The sequence below is a fragment of the Chelonus insularis genome, unplaced genomic scaffold (genome assembly GCF_013357705.1).
Source record: "Chelonus insularis isolate UGA/USDA-ARS -01 unplaced genomic scaffold, ASM1335770v1 contig_150_pilon, whole genome shotgun sequence".
Lineage (NCBI taxonomy): Eukaryota > Metazoa > Arthropoda > Insecta > Hymenoptera > Braconidae > Chelonus > Chelonus insularis.
The window spans coordinates 626,231-643,606 of record NW_023276392.1 but is presented as its reverse complement, the minus strand read 5'-3'; the positions used below and the strand labels follow the sequence as shown (position 1 = coordinate 643,606).

Below are 17,376 nucleotides of genomic sequence, written 5' to 3'. Positions count from 1 at the left end.
ACTTTATAGCTGTTTAATTACACAGAACAACATAAAAAAAGTTTCATCACAAGTGTGATAGTAATTTTTATTATACAATGATTTTTTTTATCATCAGACTTTTACTCTAATATGTGTGAAGCTAAAAATCTTTAATTAAATATTTTGTGAAAGAAAAAAAAGCAAATTGGGCTGATGATAATGGTGATAGTTATATTGGAAAAATAATGGGAAAACTTAGAGAAATGGGTCAATTACTTTGTAAGCTTCAACATGTAGGTGTGTGTATGAAATGATGAGCTGCAGTATGCAAACTATCAATCATAAATGCAAGCGTGAATATATTGTACAAAAGTTGGAAAGCCAATCGTGCTGTAATACATTAAATCTTTGTAATCCAACTTTTGCTGATGAAATAGTATATCATTCTAACTTCATAAATGATATCACATTGCAGCACATCACAAGTTCAATACAACAACGAAAATTTAGCCCACCATTACATAGCATTATTTTTTGTCTATATCCATTTTGCTAATCACATTTCATTCTCATCCTGAGTAAATCGAATTTTAATCCTGAATCCCGCTGAAAGGCGACAAATGGGCCAAACCGTACATCAAATTTGTTTCCCATCGATGCATCACGATAACAACTCAACACAATGTCGTTTTATTTCTCTTTTTTTTCATGTCCGTAAAGCGGAAGGAAGGCCAAATCGATATTTTGTCCTGTACACGGAACTAGAGTTCACATTGACGCTTGAGGGGTGATATAATGCGACGCCTGCCGCTATAGTGTGCTAGTGAGGGTGGTGAGAACAGTCCAGAGAGACTGAACAAGAGCGTGAAGGGTACACAAGCGTTTAAGCTACGCTAAATATTTGCGATAAGAGATTGAAGAGATGCTAGAGATTCCGTGTGTGACCCTCCTGATGCAATATCATCTGTATTTTCTCCATGCGGAATAACCTCCGATACCAACAACTCGAGCATTAAGAGTCTTAAAAAAAGCATCAGGATTAACGAGTAATATTACATTTGCTCTGTCAACAATCGAATACGTTAGTTTGTTATTACTAGGAGTATGCTTTGTCATCAATACTACTGCTGCTACAAGTCTTCTATTATCTACCTTTATTATTCAGATTACAATGGAATAAAACAATGTGATTTCAAATTAATTTTTAAGCTGCAATTGTAATGATTATTTAAATAATGTATCTATGGTAATTGATTGATTGTTATTGAATGTATGTACTTTTAATAGAAAAAAATATTTTTTAGATAAATATTTTAAAGAAGACACATTTTACTTTTTGAATCACTAGGTAAATAGTTTCTTATTCTTTTGGATAACCACTTTTCTTTCCGATAAAATGGTGAAGAAAAATTTTTAAAACTCTACTTGAATCTAGAGAAAAATGATTTTTCGAGAAAAGCGGTTTACATAGATTACACTTTTATCATTAATTCAATTTTTTTTTGTAGTATAATAACTAAGCTGATTGTTAGTAAAGTAAAATATTAAAAAATTAATCTCCTCATTTTATTATTTTATCATCTTTAATAAATAAAACTACAAAATAGTTTAAAATATTTTCAGCAACTTATCTCTTTAATTAATAAAACAAACTAAAGTTTAAATAAAGTCATTTTTAAACCTTCTCAAATTTTTTATTAACAAGAATCTTTTATATCTCATAAAATTCAAAAACATAAATTTCTAAAGATGGTATCTATCTATCCTGAGGACATTTAACTCTGATCTCTTTTCTATCTATCAAAAATATTTGAATAAAATCACCATTTTCCCCTCATATTTTCACTTAACATTTCAATCTCATGCTTGATTCAGTGATTAATAATTTCCGACCCTAGTTTGTTTATTACTCGAATCATATTTAAATTAAAAAAAAAAAAGCAGAAAGATCAAAACGTCCACTTGTTTATTTTATAAGCTAAAATATCCCACCCATAAATCCCCAGCAACACTTCCAATGACAATATATATATACGTATGAGTTTATCGAATAATCTGAGAATCTTGGGGAATCTGTACCCTCGAAAATGATGGATAGAACGCTTTATCTTCCCACATTGTTCCGTAAATCCCATAGTTAGTGTCGTGTTAGTATATAGGAAGCTAAAACCTACTTAGAAGACTATAGAAGCAAACAACTGTTTAAAAAAAAAAAAAAATTTCAAGACAATGAATAAAAGTGTCATTTATTGTAATCAAGATCTAGAGTGTCAAGCCAACATGTCGGGTCATTTGAGCAATAGCTGAGGTTTAGTAAATAAAAAATTTGCATGACATTCGTGTTAACGTAATTGCTGGTCGTCACAGTGGCGGTGTAATTTCAAAGTAATTATACCAAAGCTACCCTCTAAACAACTCTCGTTAAAACCACTGCGTAGTGACACACCATTAAAATAAGAGACGTTTTGAATTATAATTGATGCGAATAAAACGTTTGCGATTATTTTCATTATTTTAAGTTAATTACAAACAATGTGTATTTTAATTTATACATGATAATAGAATATTTTTTTGAATTATTTTATTCACAACTAACTATAGAAAACAGGATGGTGCTTTAAAGTTGTCCAGTCACGAATAAAATTATGTCGAACAACTTTTGTGAGAATAATTCAACGAAACTGGACAGAATAGCAAAAGTTAGTTGGAATATGTACATTAAAGCATGTAGATGAGTAAGAACAGCAATGAAATGAAATAAAAATGATAAATTGGTTGCTTTTTATATACTAATTATTTATATTAATTAAATGCTTCTCATATTCATGTATGGTTTTAATTCAATAATAAATATTATTTTTTATTATTTTATTAACCCAAACATCAGAATATAAATATAATCAAGTGTGATTAGTAGTGAAATAAAAATAATTAATTTCTTCAAAAATAACAACTTTTAACAATCTGATTTCGGTGGATAGAAGATAATGAATTGGCTTGTTTTTATTTATTATATTAATTAAATGTTGTCTCTATCATAATATAATTTGATAAATATTTTTTGTCGTTTGACATTTAATTAATAAATGGAATTAAAATAAAAAATACTCTGTTGATTGTAGAGATTTTGATTTATTTAATGCCTTTGATGTAATATTTACGAATAAAAGTTAATAAAAGGAGGAACCATGATTAATTTTATTGTAATGTATTTCAAACTTTTTAAGATACTAGTTGATAGTAAAGTAATTTTTAATTACTTTTAATGGCATTGGATTCTATTGTTTTATCGAAAATAACTGGAATGGAAATACTTGTTAAAAAATTCCTCTTTGAAATTCAATTGAACGTTTGAATTTTTTTTTTTCATCATTATTAAATAATACTTTAACAAATTATACAACTACTAAACTTTTGATTATTTTTTAAAAACTCCGTTCAAATGATGTTGAACACAAAAAGCAATTTTAACGAGAAACAATTGCGAGTTGTAATAAAAAAAAAAAATTAAACGAAAATGTTTCTTTATGTTACTAATTAAATTATTTGTAATTGAAATTTCTAAAATGTTTAATTATCATTTTCCAAAGTTTCATCTCCATTTTATTTATATTAGATTATTAAAATAATTAAATTTATAATTAAAAAAAAAAGGTCCTTTAGTTTGAATTTATTCTAGAATAATAAAAGTAATCAATGATTAAACAACAAACTTTATCTCTCAATTTTAAAACTAATTATTCAATAATACATATTAATAATCTATTTCGTTTAACAATTGAAGTGCTTTACCAACTTTCTTTTCTCCTTTTTATTTCAAAATATTTCATCATGAAAATCCATCCGAGTGATTAAAGTTTATTGTAAAATCCACTAGAAACTGTTTCAAGTAGAATTATTAGATTTTGGTCAGACAATCAAAATTGGAGTACTGAAATAATTATTTATGTAATCCTTCAAGTTACAAAATGATATCACGAATTATAAATCTAATATAAAATATATTATTACAAAAAATTTGATAAAACTGACTAATTATAGAATTAATTTTAATCTTTCCTTTTTTAACCCAATCTCTTCTATTATAACCCATCAAATAAATTGAATAATTCAACTGATTAAAAGTCAATTTTAATTACTTTAATAATCAAAAAAGATTGTATGGAGGAAACTTTTGTTTGAGTGTGTGAGAAAAAAAATGGGGAGAATTTAGTTGTGTATTAAAGTGTGAGAATAACATCATCGGTGAAACAATACAACCGACTTTTGACTCTTCAGCTGTCATGCGAGATATTCGGATGGGTGAGAATTCGATTTCATATAGTAAAATTTTATTCTTTGCAATATATAGAAAAAGATTTCCCCACAGACAGTGGAACTTTAGCCCGATATATTTGCCGCTTTCAGATTCGAGCTAAAAAGCCGGCTTGCATCAGGTATCGATTCCCAGAGATATTGGCATCAGAGTATGGAATTTCTCGTCTTTTCTTTCCAACTGTGCTTGCGGCTGTGGGTGCACCGGGTTATTCCTTTCATGCTTTCTTCTTCGCAAATGCATTCGACGCTCATCCGCGTCGGAAGATATTGTCAACGCCTCAACACCCGTTGAATTTTCCCTTGGGCTAGGTATCTTCAAAGATGAAGAATAAAAGCCCCCAAGCTTTTTTCATTGACGATGGCTTCTGGTTTGGGCATGTGGCGCTTTAGTATTTCCACTCGAGCAACTTCAGAAACATCGTTGGATGCGGCCATTGCTCAAAGGACATTTTAATTAGGAGTTTCGACTGTTTCTGGAATTTTTTTTTTTTTTCACTTTCTGTTAACAACTACACTACTACTGCACAAATGAAAATAATAATTCCAGTTGGAACACATATTATTCTATCATAGTTTTAAGTATTTGATTAACTCACGGAACCTCAAATTTATTTTATTATTATTTAATTCAATAATATTGTATGGAAAAAATTCGCAAAGATTAATTATTTTAATAGGACTTTTATTTTTTTTAAATATAATTAAAAAGTTTTTAATAAATAAATATTAAAATTATTGTGAAATTTTATTTCAAACATTTTATATAAAACACTTGAATTTTTATTACTTTTTTATACTTTGTACTAACATGTTTTTTTTTACTGCATCTTTTCAAAAATAAAATAATGTTAAAAATCGAATTTAACAAAAAAAAAAATTATTTTGTTGTATTAAATACTATTTTAGAAAGCAAGATTTTCCATTAAAAAATTAATCGAAAAAAATATTTGCCCTGTAACTGTTGATTACTAATTTTCACTATAAAACTTAGCCTGTGTAAAAAAATTTCAAAGATCTTTGATAAAATACATGGAATAAAAACTTGTTATCAGCGGATAAATTGAAAAAATATATAAAGCCACAGTGAAGCTCCTGTAATTGAAACTGACTCCTATACCGATCGATCTTGTCTTATTTGAAATTTTTCCGATTATTTTTTAGTTTTTTTTTTCACCCTCGCGGCGTTAATTACAACTTGATAACATTTTTCTATATCAATGTAACGCAAACTAAATATACAAATGGAGAAAATAGAATCTAGACAGCCAATTTACTATTACAAAAATATGAAAATAGTTGAAAAAAAAAAAAGTAAATACAATGGGAAATGATTATAGGTAAAAAATACGTTGCATCTGTATTAAGCCACAAGATATAGAACATTCTAACAAAATAACTGCATCAATTCCCGGGACGCAATGTATGTAGGTGTAGGATTAAAGCGAAAAACACCGCATGGAGGTCCCAGAGCAGCACCATGGGTGCTTGGTAAAACGATTCTGTGGTAAAATAATTGTTTTTGAAACTGTGTAACCGCCAGATACCAAAAAAGAATGACGAGAAAGAGATAGAGTTATGTTGTTGTCCGCTTAGTTGAATTTTATTTCACTCGTTTTTACACCAACCCCTTTTTCATATTCTTTCTCACTCCCATTCTCTCAACTAGTCAGTCGCAGACTTATCCGCGATCCATCACCCATAACACTACAAGCTTAAAGCCGTAAGCAAGCTTCGAAAAAAAGCTACATTAAAAATATTCTTAAAAAGAAAAAAAAAGAAAAACAAACATGATAAATATAAACATATAAAAAATATAAATAAAACATTTCAGCTTGTAGAGTAGTCGTTGAAAAGTTGGGAATAATAAATTTGAGAAAATACAAATGGCAAGGAGGGCGTGGTAAAGTGCTCGCAGAGAAGCTTCATTCCAACAGTGAAACGGTCCGGACGTATGCATAAATAGAGCCGGATTGGAATGCACAGGAGTGGAATAGATGTTTTAAAAATATATATATATATATATCTACCAACTATAACGTATTATAGTGAGACAGTAATAGTAAAAAATCAACTTCTATTTTTTATAAGCATTTTTAAAATCCTCTTTTGCCAGTTACTTTTTGTGACGTACCTATTATTGTTGCACTACATTCTTTATATAAATAGACAATTTAGAAATGACTTAATCTAGCAGCATTAGGATCATTATAAGTTTAAGTTGTGAAAAAATAGATTATTTATAAGTCTAAATAACATTAGCATATCTCGACTGAGTGCTTGCGTATATTGTATTCAATAAACTTTAAAAGCTGGTCGGCATAGCTGTTGAAACAAAGATAAGTGTATTAAAGGGATTCTACATTTCCATTTCATAACGTGAGCTTTACTTAAAACGTAGGTGTAAGTTACCGGAAACTATTATGCATAATTTCTTAATCTTTTTTTTTTCACCGACGAATCTTATTTGTAACATTTGCACCTGCTTTTTTTTATTTACTTAATTTTTTATTACATTTATTTGAAATTCTTCTCATTATTTCAAAGCAATAGTCTTTTAAATTAAAATGTATTATTCAAATAAACAATTGATAAATAAGATCTTTGTAAAGAATTAGTCAATTTATTTCAGTTCACATTGTTTCTTTGTGACTGGTGTAATATTATTTAAATTGGAAGGTCGAGAGGTACACCTGATAATAGAAGAATAAAAAAGAATACATTTTGTGAAATGAAAAAATAACTTGATTCATCATGTAATGCATTTTGATGAAGAAAAATATTTTGAATCATAATATTGTATATTTTTATGCAATCTAGTCATTGGAAATAATATTAAAACATCAACTAGAATATATGTCACACGTTATAAATTTAATTTAAAAAAAAAAGGCAATTAAAAAAATAAAAAAAAAACGAAAGATAACATTCTAGTATTTTAATTTTTCTGCAGTCTAATGAGTTTAAATAAAAATATCAACTAACTGACTTATTCAGTATTAATCAGTTAAATTGATTGGTAATCTATTTTTTAAAATAAAATATGCTACTTGATATCCAATATTTACTCAGCTAGATTACAGAATAAATTTCAAGCAGGAAAGAAAAAAAACTGAATAAACAAGGAATAAAGACAATCTTATTCTCTTTCAAGTCAGATGATACGATACTGTAATGTTAAAAGTCCTTTGATGCCTCGATGAAATGAGGTAATTAGTGCTACATATTGAGCAACGCTAGCTTTGACTCTGTTTTAGTTGTATAATACATCCTAGCAATTTTTTCAAGCCAAAGAACATCTAATAGTAATGAATACATGCTTTATATAAAGCTCATAGTTGAACACGTTGTTTTTGCATCTCACTACTGAATGCAAAAGGTCGAGAGCATGCCAATACTCTTGTATTCATCTACTCATTACTTCTTAATTATCTAATAATTATAATTTTTTTTCAAAATAAATTTAAAAGCTTCTTATATCGATAATTGTATCAGTTTAAATAATCACTCCCTACTTCACTGTTTGTAACAGTATTTTTTCCGACATTTTGCTAATTTGTTATCGGCTATTTTATACCTTCATTTAATAAATCACTAATGAACTCTCTTGCTTTTGTTCTTTTATCCTCTGTAATATTGATGAATTTTTGAAGCATTGTACCTTCGTTAATTAAAATTCTAATGAATCAAAATAAAGAATTTCATTAATGGAAAAATCCATGAAATTATTTAATAAGTTTATAATGCTGACTAAAAAATATTTTTAATATTTATTATTTTATCTTACCGCCTTTTGATAGATCTGATGATCCACGTTGACGTAAGCCTGAAAGGAAAAATGAGAATGAATTAATAATGATGTAATCAATTCCATTTACTCTGATTTAAATAATTAATGATTAATGTTTAATATTAACAGATTTTTTCGTTGCTTTCAGTTAGTGAGGAAGAGTTTAAAGTGTAAATAAAACAAGAAAGAGACTGTTTGTTAGCTAACTGTTAAAAAGATAAATAAAAATGGTTTTAAATATTTAACAGATTCTCAATATTTGGATGAAATATTAGACGAAATGCATTGAGCCATACACGATCCAATTTCTCTTGAAACGTGGGAACCTCGGATTCCCCGAAGGTATATCCTTATCTTCAATTCCACGTCGACAGATATTCGCGAATTGGTTGAGAGTCGCAACTTGCCCAGGGCATATCTTTAAGTTTCGAATCCTCCGCGGATGGTTTTGCTCCCGTGGATCACTCTTAGAGAACAAGATTCGCTCTTCAAGCACTACTGTATCAGCCATTTCGTGAATCTCGTGAATTATAAATTTATTATAATATCGTAAAGCACTTTGTCTTTCCTCTTATAATAAAAATCAATATGTAATAAAATTATCGTCACACTGCAAATCGTTGTATTTTATATCAATGCACTTGAAAGTGTTTTAAAATGACGTCACCCATTTGATTAACATTGTAGTTATTTTCTAACGCACTTAGATATTTAAAAACAGTACATGTTTAAAAATCGAGATTTCTTAACTGTTTAAAAATATTCTTTAACAGTTAAAAATTGTATATTAACAATTACACATCGCTAGTTATTGTACAAAAAATATTTTTCAATAGTTCAAAAATTTTGTGATTATTGGAAAAGATAATTTAACCAATGCTTCTTAAATTAAGAGTCATTCAAATCCAATGGATAAAAAGTCTTTTTTTTAAATAAAACTGTATTTGATATTAGTTACTCATCATCGAGAATTTTTTTTGATCCTATCAAAATAAAAGTTAACAACTCATACTAGATCGATTCAATTTTTTCGAGTCGTTTGAACTTAAAAAATATTCAAACGATCTTTTTATTCAAATTTTGTTTTATTGAACTCCCATGAAACCATTTATGTTAGAAATGAAGCAAAATAAAAAACTCAAAGTGTTAATTACACAATCGTCATTTTACGTTTGAGTTCTAAAAGCTTTGAACGACTAATCGAAACTTCTCAAACCTTTCAAAATAATGAAACCCGATATAAGCATGTTGAATATGATTATTTAATTACAATTAACCCGAGCTCGTAATAAATTGATTGGCTTTGTTTTCATGCTCTCTATATTCATCATAAAATAGTTATTAACAAATTAAATTGAATAAGTAAATAATACAAAATAAAAAATAATCATAAAAAATATTCCCACTGAATAAATACATGGCAATACAATAAATGAAAAAAAAAAATTGTCCAATTACACAAATCTTGGAGGAATTTCGTGCAGATTATTATCATTACAGTACTGCAGGTTTGGAAGTTTTCCAGCGACTAACTCTCAGTAACCATAGCCGCGAACTTTTAGAAACGAGACAAGGATGTGCCGCGAACAGGCGTTGAAGCTGCGACGGAAATGTCCGAACTTTTTGGACATAACGTGAAAAGTTCGGAGGGCAATTGCGAAATAAACGGGAAAACCCGTAGAACGAGTTTGTAGAAAACGGATGCTACCTTCAAATATTGATCGATACATACACATATACTCACTAAGATATATATTTGTTATCAATAGATATTTTAGAGTTCCTTTTCCAAAAGTTGTTCGTTTTAATGACAGAATAAAACGAAAAAAAAAAAAATTCTATAAGATTTATTAACTTTGACGATTTTGTTACCCGAAGAAAACTGAATAGGCCCGAAAAAAGCTGAAAACGAAAAAAAAAATCCAATACAGACCCGATTAACGAATTGGACCTCTTGTGGGCCTGAAAAACAATTTCAAATAAAATTCGGCGTCCTGTGAGCCTGAAAAATAATTTGGGCTTGAATCGGGCCTTCTTTGGGCCCATCATTTTTGCTCGGGTAATAGTTTGCAAAGTCTAGAGAAAAAAAAAAACAGTCTCGTACATATTATTCATCATGATTAAATGAAACCCTAGGTTTTTTATAGAAGGTGACTGATAAATGAACTCTCCACAATGTTGGAAGATCTAAAAGTTAAAGGGTTGTAACTTCGAAGGGTTTTTGTTCTTTTTGTTTTTTCTTCAATGCCAGAGCTTGAATTATTTTAATGAGTAAAACACACTCTCTAACACTTGATTCATACCAGCTTCCACGTTAATGAAATAACTTAGAAACACTATCCGTTACTTCATCAATTGGATCTCCTATCGGTCGCTTTCTTCAGCTCTAGCATTCCTTTTTACGTCAAATAGAACATGAGACTCCCATTAAACGAATAATTTTATTCGTAACTTGATATTCTATAATATTGACTATGCTTTGGTATTCGGCTTTTTTATTCTCACTGTAGCCTAAAGATGAAGTTTCTTTTCGATTCTTGCTTTCTATTCTTCATCGTTGAATAAAATGCAATGTATAAAGTTTAATAAACTTCTCACACGATACTTTTTATGCTCTTTTCTTTTTTATCTGTCTTTCTCACTTTTTTTCTAGCCTTTTTCTTAGTCACTTTTCCACTTATCCTCTCCTCTTACGTCATACTCAACTCTTTAAAGAGTTGTCACACGAGGTCGTTAAAAATGCCAAAGAATACTTCAAGTTCTCGAAACTTTATTCATTATATCGTTTATTGTGTCTTGACAAATTTTGTAACAACACTCAATAATACATTTTGAATACTATTCGTGTCTTTTATCAATGATATTTAACTTTTCTAATAGATGGGGAAAATAATCTTTATCTTTATTACAGAGTTTTACTAGACAATTGAATTCTAATTATAACTTTCTTACACTTAGGACATTTTTTTTTTTTAAATACCTTATTTAAAATGACTTTTAAAGTGTTTTTTATGATCTAAAAATTGTATTGTTGATTGTTTTAAGCAGAGAAATGTTATTTTGATAGTAAAAAAATTTTTTGTAAATAATAAAATAAAAATTCTATCATCGATCAATAAAGAAGAAGAGCAAATCTACAGATAGTTACTCTATAAAATTTAAAAGAATATTTTTCACGTCATCGTAACACTGCTTTTCATTACGTAAAAGAAAAAAAACTCGCAGTCGTCAACAATTTTATATAAAGTCCCCCTTTGTCCTGTAAAATAATAAAAAAGTATTGAAAGCTTTACGGAGCCAAGTTACGAAACCCGTTGGGGATACGAGTAGAAAATGGAAATCGAGAGAAATTCTACAAGCTGGTTTCAATATCAAGCTCGTTCTGGGCATTCAGTTACGCAAGAAATACATGACTTTTTATATGATCAATAAAACCCCATGAATGCTGTTTTTTTTTTACTCTTTATAGTTTATTTTCCACTATACCATCTGTACTGAAAACTCACGAGATATGGGCATAGCAATGATCAAAAAATTTTCACCAAGTTACATATCACTCACTTCATCATTCCAACTATATTACTTTTGATAATTGTCTAACTGTGATGAACAAGCTAGCATCTGTGAAATTATAAATTTATTGACTAACAAAAATATCTCATCGTTGATCAATGACTAAATCCACTTTACAACTGGACGTAAAAAATATTTTGGAGCCATCAGGCAACATATAAGCAATCAGACATACTATCTTCCACAGCAATACATTCAGATAAACATGTGAGCTTTATTAAAATGTCAAACTGTAAATATCGAACTTAGGAATTGATTTGAAGAGTGACATAATTATTTTTTATTAGATTAAGAACTAATTGCACCTGTTGTATTGATTTGTTTCATCAAGGAATCAATTCAATGTAGAATTGACAATGGAATTATTGATAAATAAATCTGTTGGCTAATTTGATTTATTTATTTTTTGTGTAATATTGATAAAGTTGTTTAAATAATGATTGATGATTATTAAAATTATTAACCGTAACAAGAACCAACTGGATACTGATTGTAGTCCTTGGAGAACCGAAGGTCTGTCCAGACATCTGTCTATTGGAATAAATTACATGGTATCAAATTGAAGAGATTAGAACAAAAAAGCCTTTTTTTCTCCAACAGTAAAGATAAAATATTATCTAATAATTCATTTTTTCATATAAATAAATTTTCTATTTTTTTCTACTTCATTTCAACATGGAATATTATTATTTTCAAGGGAAATTTATTGATTTATTGCTGACTCATGCTATAAAAAGTAATTAAAAGTCTTGGAACAACTTTATATATCAACTAATCTAGATACTTATTCAAGTCAATAATTGTAATAAATATCAACAACATAATTTATAGATAATGTTATCAATTAAATATAATTAATAGCCCTTCCAAAAGATATATTAAAAGAGCCATAGCAGGTAGAAATAGTCTAGAGAAATATGATGAAGAGTTCAACATGTGGGAATACAAAGTACAACCATCTATCCAACATTTAGCCAACACAATTTAATGGACTATCAACATGAAAGATATTTTTGAGGCTTCAGCAACATAGGAATGTCAAAAGCTATCAGTACAGATAAGTATATTAAGCTCTCGTTTAATCAATGATATATAAATATAGGAGGTTTATTAAAATATCAAACTAGTATACAGTTGGTTGGAAATAACATGGTTAGCATAGGTCAAAGAAAAGCAGAGTATGTTCCGCTGCAGGCATATCCTCTCTGTATAGTAATTGGCTTGTGCATATAGCGACGTATCGGCTCCATGGAATATATCAAGGAAAATTGTAGGGGAAACCTGGTAGGATAGTGATATAGAAGCTTGGAAGGGTATAAGGATGGTGGTGTGGGACGATTAATGCAAATGTCTAACCTATTGGACGATAACCCGACGTAGCAGGATGTCCAGAACCGGATGGACAACAAAAGGGGGTATGAGAGACAGCAGCAGGCCCACTTTGAATTAGTCGCTGGATCCTGCTCTCACTCCAACAACTCTCACCCCTCCTTTGCGCCCTTTACACACTCTCTCAATCTCACATGGTCTAACTCGCTCACTCCTTGTGTCTGTTAGGGCACGTCCCCAACCGCAACGCTTTAATTTCAAATGCTAATCAGCCAACGGGTTCGTACCGACAGTTTAATGTCTATACATGTATTCATCCCTTAATCCCGCTGGTCTGAGAGGGGAGTGTCTTTAGTCAAAAGCCGTCAGGCTCTATGTCAGCGTCGTATTCCAAGATTCCATCTCCTGCTTCATCACCACACTCTTGATCACTACTTGAATAGACTTTTTGTGTTCATATTTGTTGAATGTTACTTTCAAAAAGAGTCATTCTGATGCTACTTAACTCATCCTCCCTTGTTCGTTTGGTACTTGATTTGTTGAAAAATGATACCATCAGAGATTAATTCACTAATTATTCTATGGAGATTTTAGAATTTTTTTATTCACAGTAACGAGCATCTAGAAAAAAAAAACTATGAATATATTGCGAAGGATTTAATATTATTTATGAGATTTATATTTAATATGTATTAAAAAGAATTTTTCAAATAAATTTTGTGAAGTCATCAGAAAAAATTGTTTAATCTCTAATTGTCCTACTTTTTTTTTTATTGAAAATAACACTCTTTCTAAATTGGCTTCGTTTAAATTTAATAAATTCATCCGTAAATCCTTCATCTCTCTGTAAGGATTTATTTTCATCTTTTTCTCTCCTTTTTGGGATTTTGTAAAACCAAGATTTTTGGACACAGGGATACCAAGGCACAAAGATCCTGTAGATGAGAATAAAAAACGCCAATGGCAGTAGCAAAGAGAAGAGGGAAACACAAGAGTTGGGAGAAAACGAATGGGAATCTGTCGAGTAAGGGAGACGAGAACGGTAATCCAACGTACTCTGAGAGAAATAATTTAATTAAACTGCTTTTTGTATTTTTTTAAAATCCTTTTTTTTTTTAAGTCTCTTTGACAATGAATATGTGAGTGAGGCGTTCACTTGAATACTATTTGACCGACAGCGGTCACCACGAATTTGATCCAAAATTTCAAAATTTTCAAACTGTCAATGTTTTATTGAAGTGATCAACTACAGACATGTCTGGTTGTTAAACATCAATCGCTTCAGGCCATGACAGTCAATACGATCCTTTGTCCGGTAACTCAAGTTTAGATATTAATTCTCTCAACTATGTTAACTTTCCCTGGGGCCACGGTGGATGCAGAGTTCGTCAATAAGCTAGCAGAAAGTCCTACAAGGAGGAACCACCAACTTTTCAACTTTATAATATTAACTCCAACCCTAAGCTACCTTGGCAATTAAGTTTCATCATCAAAAGTCGAAGAATCCCAAGTTTATAAGCCCCCATACATCAGCACCGACCTTCTAATACGTTAGTGTTGCGAAACAGTTGAGGAAGGAAAATCCAAGAGTATCCAACTGCTCTGCAGCCCAAATCCGGAAACTCACTCACCCTTTGGTTTGCCATTGACTTCCGCTAGTGGTTTCAGCTCGTATACTTGATATCACCTGGTATAGATATGTAGGTGTAGAAGCAGATGATGATGGAAGATGGACTGGAAGCGTCGCAACGATACATAGATTACCAAAGGTGGTAGATATCATCGTGAAGCATATAATTGCAACACCAATTCAACTTTAAAAGTTTCACATTAAACTGTTTCTGACTATTATCAAGCCTCCAGTATACTTCCTGCAGTCACACAAAAGCTTCATTTTCTCATTGTAAAGCTGTTGATATTTTTTTCCACCACTTAACGACTCTAATTGCTTTTGAAGTCACTTCAATAAATGTTCAAAGCGTTGCCTCTAACTAATCGTTGATGCCTCAAAATTCTTACTTCCTTTGAACATCGATTAAGCTAATATGGTATACCAGAGGTATTTTGCTATTACGACAAAATAATGGGATTCATAGATTTTATATTTGTGTGACATTTTATTAATTTTTTGTGTTGATGTTGGTTTATGTATAGCAAAGAGGCGATGAAAACGATAAAAAAAAAAGTACGTTGATGACCCGTCGAACTCGCTGGATATAATGTGGAATATCGTATTTTAATAGAACTTTACGATAGTGCTAAAACGATCCTGTCAATAATATTCCGCTACTTACAAGATGACGTTGATGTTAACGTTCATAGAATTTTTATCGTTTGAGATAAAAATTGTAATTCCTGAACCAAAAAAGACTTGGCAATAAATATTATTATATACATATCTGTCTATGTAAGATTTAAAAAAATATTTATCTATTAGAAACTTGAAAAATTTTATTTAAAAAAACTCTTTTACCTTTTAACTCTTTTCCTTTGGTATTTTCGATTACAATAACAATGGAAAGAGAAAAAATAACTAAGTAATAGCACAAAAAACAAAATTGGCTGGAGATTTTAGATGGAAGGTATGAACATATTCACAAAACTAAAGAGAAAAACTTTTGTTCTCTAGGATGAAATTCCCATCGAATGAATAGAAGTCGATTGAAGCAAAAGAGTACAAAGCTTTGCAATGGTAATTGTACAATTTGGTGGTTTGGTAGCTTCATTCCCTTCATTTTTGTTTCTTTCTTTTACTTCAATACCACTCACTTGTAATAGAATACAATAATTGTGAGATTTATTTCTCATACTATACACAAAGTTCACCATTTCCAAAGTTACTCCAACATCTTCCACCATCATACAATAGTAAATGATCATACCAACAAACAATGTGATCCAAGGACATGTTAATTCCGTAGACAAAATGTCATTATTCTGACAGCGATTCAACTCTACAAACTCTCATTGCACTTATCGTAAGGTCGTTATTATTTCAAAGCCATTTACGAGTGCAATTGGAATGACTAGACGTTGAATATCTGGGGAGACACACCATCACTGTAGTGAGGAATCTCCAGATATAGCTAGATGGATCATATTAAACGAGAAGGAGAAGAAAGACGAAAAGTTTAGCTATCTCGTAAACTAGATTATCATCTAGTTATCAATTACATTTACCAGAATAACTATTCAAGTTAAATTAACGGAAATTACATTGGTATGTAAAACGGTAGGTAATACTGTGTTGATTAGAACCACCATGTCTACGCACATGTATACGTCTACACACTTGGGAGAGTCAAGTAAAAGCAATTGATGTATAAACCGAGAAGCAGCTCTTTGAGTTGAGTAAAGTAATCCCGCAAGGCAGTCAATTTTGCTTCGATATCTCCTAGGGATTCTCTTAGTCAAGTCAAGAGTAGTGTAACACTTGAACTCTCTGAAATCCCTTCACATGGTAGTCACTGTGGTAACTGTATACCACTGAAACTTTAGGATACACCAAACTTAATGTCAAGTCTACAGAAATAAAACCATCTGCCCACTTTAACTGTTTATATATATATTTTTCAAGACGTGTATGATAGTCATACAGCTACTGTTCCTAGTTCTGTTGAACTTTGAAGAGATACGTTAATCCACACAATGAATAGAAATTATTTTTCATCTCAACAAAGTTTGTATTTTTCTCTAGAGAATTTGTAATTATTTTTCATCACTTGATATGACTTTTTTACTCTTGAGTTCAACTAACTTCAGTGGAGAACTTTTCATTTGATAGATACTCTTTTAGAAATCATTTACATATTATTTTAAAGTAACATTGTGGAATATTCTAGATATCATTGACTACAAGTTTCATTGATCAAATCAACTGAAAGCATTACTTGAACATTCTCTGAATGTTGTTTCATTCATGAAATTTATTTTATACCAAGAATCTATGTAATAAAAAGATTCAAATAAATATCTCTAATTGAAGCTTTTTATCATCTCTATGATCATTAATTATCAACATAAAAAAATATTGATTTTGAATACGAGCTGAATAAAAAAGTTTATTATGTTGTTAAATGGTTAAATAAATTGTTGAGCTATAACATATAAATTTCATCATTAAAAATAAATTGGTATATTTTCAAATGATGACTCATATAATAAAATTACTCGAAAATCAAATAAATAAAAACCACATCCACTTTCAAATAACAGTGCACCCACACTTTTTATAATGGTAAATATCAAAGTTTGAATTGCTCGTTTTATTCACAGTCTAGTTATATTACTTATTACGTAATACTAGAATAAAATTGATGTAGGTCAAACTGAAATATTTTATTGTAAAGCTGAACAAAGGAAACTCCAACAATAGTTGAGGTTTCTGAGGAATATTTTATCGAGAAATT

General features: G+C 29.9%; 1 protein-coding gene across 1 annotated transcript in view; it reads right to left on the bottom strand.

Annotated features, from left to right (window-relative positions):
- Positions 1 to 17,376, bottom strand: part of tei (teiresias) — a 129,405-nt gene that overhangs the window by 80,238 nt on the left and 31,791 nt on the right. Inside the window, exon 3 of the mRNA XM_035078025.1 lies at positions 8,063 to 8,101. Within this exon, the coding sequence (XP_034933916.1) occupies positions 8,063 to 8,101 (39 nt within the window). The remainder of the gene's footprint in view (positions 1 to 8,062; positions 8,102 to 17,376) is intronic.